This window comes from Rhinatrema bivittatum, chromosome 16 (genome assembly GCF_901001135.1).
Source record: "Rhinatrema bivittatum chromosome 16, aRhiBiv1.1, whole genome shotgun sequence".
Taxonomy (NCBI): Eukaryota; Metazoa; Chordata; class Amphibia; order Gymnophiona; family Rhinatrematidae; genus Rhinatrema; species Rhinatrema bivittatum.
This window is the reverse complement of record NC_042630.1, coordinates 45,685,361-45,693,564: the sequence shown is the minus strand read 5'-3', so window position 1 is coordinate 45,693,564 and position 8,204 is coordinate 45,685,361. Positions and strand designations below refer to the sequence as shown.

The 8,204-nt window shown below is 41.5% G+C and overlaps 1 protein-coding gene across 1 annotated transcript; it reads left to right on the top strand.

Moving 5' to 3' along the window:
- Nucleotides 1-314: 314 nt before the first annotated feature.
- LOC115077598 (olfactory receptor 1L4-like) lies at nucleotides 315-1,232 on the top strand. Its single transcript, XM_029579894.1, has one exon. The coding sequence runs from the start codon at nucleotides 315-317 to the stop codon at nucleotides 1,230-1,232; it is 918 nt and encodes a 305-aa protein (XP_029435754.1).
- The last annotated feature ends 6,972 nt before the right edge of the window (nucleotides 1,233-8,204 follow it).

The window sequence follows — 8,204 nt, the reverse complement described above, 5'->3', positions numbered from 1 at the left end:
GGATCCATCTCCATCCAAATGTCTGAATATTTTTTCTTTCATTAATTTTCATATCTGGATCTTCACAGGCACAGAACAGGATGAGACTTTAGATAACAGAATTCTTCATCTGACCAATCTCCACCCAACACAATGAATGAACAACACACCGGCATTGAGTTTAATGTGAGATCTGATGAATGCAAATCAATGACTTTCACTGCTGGCCATACATTGCAGTATCTGCAAGACTCAGTGGCATCTGCACTTAACATGTACACCATATCTAATTACTTCATATATCTCTTACAACAAGAGTGAAGGATTCAGCAGAGATGGAAAATATGACGATGGTGACAGAATTTATTATTCTGGGGCTTTCTGATAATCCCCAGCTGCAGGTTCCCCTCTTCCTGGTCTTCCTGCTCATCTACCTGATCACCCTGATGGGAAACCTTGTTATTATCACAGTGACCTGTGCTGACCCCCACCTGCACACCCCCATGTACTTCTTCCTCAGTAATCTCTCATTCACAGACATCATCTATACCTCAGTCATTGTCCCAAAACTTCTTGGGGTCCTCCTTTCAGGGGATAAGACCATTTCCTATGTTGGATGCCTACTGCAGTTGTATTTCTTCATTAGCTCTGGTAGTACTGAGGCCTTCCTGCTTACTGCCATGGCTTATGACCGCTATGTGGCAGTCTGCCATCCCTTAAACTATGCACTTATCATGAGTAAAAGGTTCTGCAACTTCCTGGTGGCCACTTGTTGGATCACCAGCTTTCTGTGTTCTGGGGCACTCATGGCTTCTATCACCCGTCTTTTATTCTGTGCCTCTAATGTGGTCAATCATTTCTTCTGTGACCTCATGCCCCTGTTAAAGCTTTCCTGCACTGACACGGCTAGCACTGAAGTTGTATTATTTGTTGAAGCTGCATTGTTGTCATGCCCTTCCTTTCTTGTGATTATTACATCTTACACGTACATCATCTCAGCCATCCTGAGGATCCGCTCTGCAGCAGGGAAACGCAAATCCTTTTCCACCTGCTCCTCTCACCTCACCATCGTCTTTGTGTTCTATCTGTCCATTTACTGTGTGTATCTCAGACCCAACTCAACATACTCCCAGGAGCAGGGTAAAATTCTGTCTGTATTGTATACTACTGTCTCCCCCATGCTGAACCCCATTATTTACAGTCTGAGGAACAAAGAGTTACAAAATGCATTGAGCAAAGTCATAGGGAAATAGCTAATGGTGGTATATGAGATATACATCTGAGGATGTTATCAGATGGAGGATGCTCTTGCTTATGGTAGGGATGCATGGAGACATAGTGCTCAAAATGATCTTCCCTTTAACATAGAAAAGAGCTCCCTCCTATGCTCATTCAGGAATTCCATTAGAGAGCTTGCCTTCAAAAGAAATATACAAACTCTTCAGATCAGAGAGGGATCTGTCCTTCATGATCAGAATCTACAAGACCCTGGCGAATGAGAACTGGGACCCATATGGAGGATTACATCTTATTTTCTGGGATCAGTCCAATTTCTCCCAATTCACCCCATCCCGCTCACTGCCAGCCATGAGGGAAGAATTTCTTTATCATCTATCACATTGTGGGAGGGAATTCTAAGACCTCCCAACCCAATCCAAATTAACTTTATTACTGCATTGCTACCTCATGTCTGTGAGGTAAAGGCCATTGTCACATCCTTAAGAATCATTAACTGTACAGAAATCTGAAATCCAAAGCTTATTCTATGTTGGTTTAGGAGGGGAGGCAATCAGTCATGAGGAGAGCTGGAGTCTTAGAAATATAGAAACGTGATGGCACAAAAAGACCATATGGCCTATCTTGTCTGCAAATTCACATCAACAGCTCAATCCCTATCCCTCCCTTGGAGATCTCCTTTGCCTCTCCCAGGCTTTCTTGCATTCACACTGTAGCAGGACACTAGGAAAGGGCATCCCCATTGCTCTAATCTGAGCAAATTTCGCAATGGTCTGTCTTCAGAATGAGACAAGATAGGAGCAGAAGGGATTACCAGAGGATTTATTGATTGTGTTTACGGCACAACCTGATTCATGGCTGAGACAGATAGAAAACACTCAAAATCCTTAAAGGGCCAGCATCTGAAAAGTAAGACTGCTAAGCTTAAATCCTGAAGTAAATTGGAGCAAATGGTGTTTAGCCCTCTTCTGTTTACTCACAACCTCAGCATATATATCAGGGCCCAACCTTGGGGAATTTATCTCAGGTTTGTCTAAGTTTCTTTTCAGTTTGTTTACTTACCCGAGTCTTTATAACAGGAAGAAATAAACCACATAGATGCAAAATTTAAAAATGTTTACAAATGGAATTAAATTTATTTACCAGACAGAGTAATAAGCAAAGCTGTCCCTTTCTTCCTGGGTAGACTGGACACTAGGCTCAACAAAAGACTTGATGCCTTGAACCAGTTCTACAGGTTTCTGTATGAATCCTCCCATCTTATATACTATCTGTGGTCACTGGCTAACTGGTATATTTCTCACTGCCTCTGTTCCATCCCCCCCTCCATCCTCTTTAATCTTTAGTTGCTTTGATCTTTAGTTTCACTGTTATCTGTTAAAACCAGTTTATATTTTTATATTCCCTCAAGGCACATTTCCTACAGGCTTGCTTAGTGTCCCATATGGTGCAATTCATTTTTTATATACCTGTATGTTCTATCCATCAATGTCTTTCTGTCCAGTAAAAACAGAACTGGCCAGGCCCTGCCACACAAGGATTAGACATTCTTTGGACTTTTACAGCTGTGCCACAGCTGTACAAGTTTCAACAGAGGAAACTATGTGAGGAACATTCCCACATTTATCCAGAGGCCCACTTCTGACACCATCTTAAACATATATTTCCTTAATTTGTAGTTTTACTGTAATGATGTATTTATCTGAGTATTTTTTCAACATGGCTTCTTGATGAACTGATGAACTAGATGTTCCCAATGGCTGAGAAGGAAAGAGAAAACAGTTCAATAACATGATTTTTGACAGAATGGAGACTCGGTGCCCTGTCAATGCTTGGGAGGTTATCCTGTGAACCCCCTCAAATAGTGCATTAATAATAAATGAATGAAAGATCCCATCATATCACCTGGAATTCTCTTTCCTATACAGGAACTTTTTATACTAACTTTGATTTTTTTGGATCTTTGACAGTTAAATCCATCCTCTATCACATTGCTGGGGAATTTTGATGCTGGCTTTCCTCTTTATAGTTTTTAAAGAGCTGACATTCTTCAAATTGGGAGAATACAGCAGATAAACAAATAATAAAGTGGTACAGAATATGCAGGACCCTTCCCCAAGGAGCTGAAAATAAAAATAGGGTGTGATAATGACATATAAAATCCATGAAGGATGTGTTTACAATGTTGGGAAAAGGATGGTAGGAAATGTTTGAGAATGCACTTGGGTTTTGAGGAAGAAATTGCAGTCAAGAAAGAGGGAACTAATGCAGAGGGGAGCTTGACAATGTAGACCTGATGAAATGAACTTATGATCCCAGATGTTGAACACTGATCAGTACAAGTGAAGCAGAGATCAGACTTTCAAAGAAACATAGAAAATGAAGGCAGATAGACTATACGGCTCTTCCAGTCCACCCAGCCACACTTTCTGCTCAAATCTACAATCCCTTCCTCCCCTCAGATATCCTGAATGTTTATCCAATGCTTTATTCAATTCTGATACTGCCCTTATCTCTGCCGCCTTCATTGTGAGGCTGTTCCATGCATCCACCACCCTCCATGAATAGGTGGCTAGAATTTGGAGGAAGAGCTGATCCTGGGATTTCCGCTGATCACTGTGTTTGCGGTCAGAAAGGAAGGTTTTGTCACTGTGGTGTGGAATTGGTTTAAGACATTCATTGCTTTACACCTCCTTCTGGATTATCAAATCAGGAGGGGCCATCAGATAACTGAAAGAAGCTCTATGAAGGACCAGTCGCCTTTCTGTGTAAGCAGATTGTGTAAATCTGTAACTCTAATCCTTTTGTGTATTTGGTGCTCTCTCTGTTTTGAATGATTTATTCAAAGTCATTAATAAAGCTCCTTACATTTGTCCTCAGTACACACATACTGCATACTAGAGATGTGCGAAGCCCGGACCTTTTGGTTTGGGCTTCATTTTCAGCCTGCCACAGGAATTTTTGTATTTCCCATGCTTCGGGCCTTTTAAATTCGGGGGGGATCTCCGATAATGCCAAAATGCCCTTCTGGAGCACCGCTGTGCGAAAGCGGAAAGACTCTGCAGATATTGTATCTGAACATTGACTCTTTAATTGTAACTGAATCCGATTACTGATTTATGTGCTGCAACATCACTTTGAACTCCTTTTGTTTGAAAAGTGTGTTCTAAATAAAATAAACAATGATATTAAAGAAGATTTCTGTGTACTATAGGGATGTTATTGAGTCATAACGATATTTCTGGGCACTGCTAAGCACAGATGATGCTTGAAACTTAAATGTTCCAGATATAAGACACAGTCCTATCTGTGGCTCCTGTGGTAGCTTTGGGAGATGCAATGAGTAGTCACTTCTTAGGGAACCATGGTCAGCCACATCATATTCAGTGAGAATAAAAAAACCTCAAACAGCTTCCTAGAAGACAGCACAGACTTTCAGAATAGGATAAAGGACATAGAGCAGGTACTGTTGGACTCTCTCCTGCTCATAATGGATGCACAATCCCTAAACTGCAACCTTCCTCATGCAGACGGTGAAACTGCAAGTGACAAAGATCTAAGGACAGCCACCTTGGACCACCAGTGCATGCCAGAAACTGTTACAAAATGCACTAAATTCATCCTGACACGCAATTACTTCAGCTTCAAAAATGAGAGCTGTCTATAGATCATGGGCACCAGGATGGCACCACATATGTCAAATGAAGCAATTTTTAAGGAGGCATCAGTGAGCAGAGCAGAGAATACTACAGTTAACCTGTACTGAACAAGTTAAACAAGTAACAAAGAGAGACAGAGGACAAGACCCTTTCCTGAAAAGATGAAAGGTAGAAAAAGGATTATAAATGGTGGGCAAGATTCATGAGGGACATGGTACAGAGCTGGAAAGGTAACGTGACAACAACCTCAGCAGCTACAGAGAGAAGGGGTGAGAGGAGATCTCAGAGACGGCACTCAGAAGTGCTGTTTCCAAATGGGATATGATATGAGTGAGAGAGAGAGAGAGAGAAACAGGTAGGGATGGGTCTTGGTAAATAAGGAAGGGGTTAAAATGAACTCATGAGTGCCAAATGCTGACCATTGATCAATACCCAAAATAAGGTTTTAGTGGAAATTCCGTCTGTTAAGAAAGCACATTTAGGTACCTGGAACAACTTGCCAGAACAATTAAGAAGACAGTGTGAGAAAACTACATTTAAAAATATTTAAAGACTTGGGGCAGGATTTTAAAAGCCTTACGCGTGTAAATCCAGAGGATTTACATGCGTGTGGGGGGGGGGGGGTTACATGTGCTGGTCCTCCAGGCAGGTGCAAAAGGAGAAATAATAATTTTGGGAGGGGTTAGGTTAGGGTTAGGGTCGGAAAGGCTAGGGGAAGGGGTGGGAAGGCCGGGTTAGGGGGTAGGGAACGGGGGAAGCCCACGAGCATCAGCACACTCAGGGTGCACAATTGTGCACCCCCTTGTGCGGGCCGAAGCCTGATTTTATAACATGCGGGCACCTACGCGTGCATGTTATAAAATGGGGAGTACATCTGTGAGCGTCAGGTAGCGCGGGCACATGTACGCCCCCGCGTATGATTGAAAATTCACCCCTTGGTTCTTCCAGCATGAATGCAGAAGTGAGTGCTAGTAAGAGATCCCAGGAAAAAAGGAATACTTTTGCATTGAGTATGAATGGAATTAAAACCAGAAAAACAGTGATTTGTATTTTGTACATTGTGTGGATGATTTTATATTGTAAACCTCTGCAAGATCTTGGTGGGTGGCGGTTTAGAAGTAATTTAGATAAGTAAATAAATAGCTTAGTTTCAGACTCTCAAAAAAGATATAGTTGTGATGGAGAAGGTACAGAGAAGGGCGACCAAAAGGATAAAGGGGATGGAACAGCTTCCCTATGAAAAAAGACTAAAGAGGTTAGGACTTTTCAGCTTGGAGAAGAGACGGTTGAGGGGGGATATGATAGAGGTCTTTAAGATCATGAGAGGTCTTGAACGAGTAGATGTGAATCGTTATTTACACTTTCAGATAATAGAAGGACTAGGGGGCATTTTTGAAGTTAGCAAGTAGCACATTTAAGACTAATCGGATAAAATTCTTTTTCACTCAACGCACAATAAAGCTCTGGAATTTGTTGCCAGAGGAGGTGGTTAGTGCAGTTAGTGTAGCTGGGTTCAAAAAAGGTTTGGATAAGTTCTTGGAGGAGAAGTCCATTAACCGCTATTAATCAAGTTTACTTAGGGAATAGCCACTGCTATTAATTGCATCAGTAGCATGGGATCTTATTAGTGTTTGGAAACTTGCCAGGTTCTTGTGGCCTGGTTTGGCCTCTGTTGGAAACAGGATGCTGGACTTGATGGATCTTTGGGATGACCCAGCATGGCAATTTCTTATGTTATTTATCTTCCATAACTAAGAGGAGAGTCCCCTACCTCAGCTGGAATGGAACAGAAAGAAGGACCCAAAAACTTACTCCCCCCATGGATCAATGACTTCTAAACTTTCCTGGCATCCCAAACACAAAGCAAAAAACTTACTTTAATTGTTCAGAAGACTTTTTAATTTCCCAAATGGACAGAGCACAGTTTTCTCTCCAGGTTCCTTTGATAAACATTTAAAACACAGGAGGTGTCCCTGCCTGATCCACAGTGGAGGAGAGGAGGCATCGCTGCAGGACAGGTAAGGAGAAACCCAGCAATCCTGTAACGTGCAACTTTATTGCCTTCTGTGAACTGCGCTCTCTCATCAGATACAATTTAGAGTTTTATTCAGAAGCCTCCACCTGGCTCAGACCCTCCCAGCTAAGAGCAGCTGAGATCAGTCACCCTGGTGTCCTTTGTCCTAGAAATATAATTTTTCTCAGATAGTGTAAAATATGTTTATCATAACTAAATCTCCCAACTTTGGTGGAGAGGACCTGCAGGGATCTGTTTTGCCAGAGGGTAGAATGGCACCTGTTTGAGGGGACCCCAGAGAGACAAAGGTAATGTCCTCTTTATCAGGACATAGCTCTCAGCTTCTGAGGATTAAAGAAAGAGAAAACAAAAGTGATATTCTCTTATCTCTCCATTCCTCCTGATCAGGTATATGTGAATGTTTTAGGAAGGATCCCTCCTTCTCAGCCAGAGGTTGATAGAAGTGCTGAGCATTGCACTATTATCACAGCTGTGTTTCAAAGGGATCAGTAAGTATTGCATTTTTCTGTAAATGAATGTAGATCTGATTAATCTGTAATTTAAGTGACTAATGTACCATAATAGCATAATATAACATATAAGAACAGTGAATCATTGACAAATGACTTTCTAATCACTTCCATCTCTACATGAGTTACCTAGGGTGAATCACATAGCTCCCTGTGCCTTAGCTCTAATCCCCAGCTCTGTCACTGACTCTTTCTGTGTAAACCCTGGGAGGGAGGGGGGTCACTTTATCTTCTGGTTTTTTAGCTCTAATCCTTGGCTGTGTCACTGACTCTTTAGTTTTACCTTTGCTCTTGTGATTTTCTGATTAAACCTCAATTCTAAGGCTCCACATTAGGAGACACCACTCAAAAAAAAGGATCTAGGTGTCATCGCTGAAAATACAGCAGCAGCCAAGAAAGCAAATAGAATGTTAGGGATTATTAGGAAAGGAATGGAGAATAAAAGAGAGAATACCCTAATGCCTCCGTATGATGCAACCTCATCTTGAGTATTGTGTGCAGTTCTGGTCACCACATCTAAAAAAAGATACAGCAGAACTAGAAAAGATACAGAGAAGGTGACCAAAATGATAAAGGGGATGGAACAATTCCCTTATGAAGAAAGGCTAAAAAGGTTAGGACTCTTCAGCTTGGAGAAGAGATGGCTGAGGGGGAGATATGATAGAGATCTATAAAATAATGAGTGGAATGGAACAAGAAAAGGTTAATCAGTTGTTTACACTTTCAAAAAGTACAAAGACCAGGGGACACCCAATGAAGTTACTGGGTAAAACATTTAAAACTAAT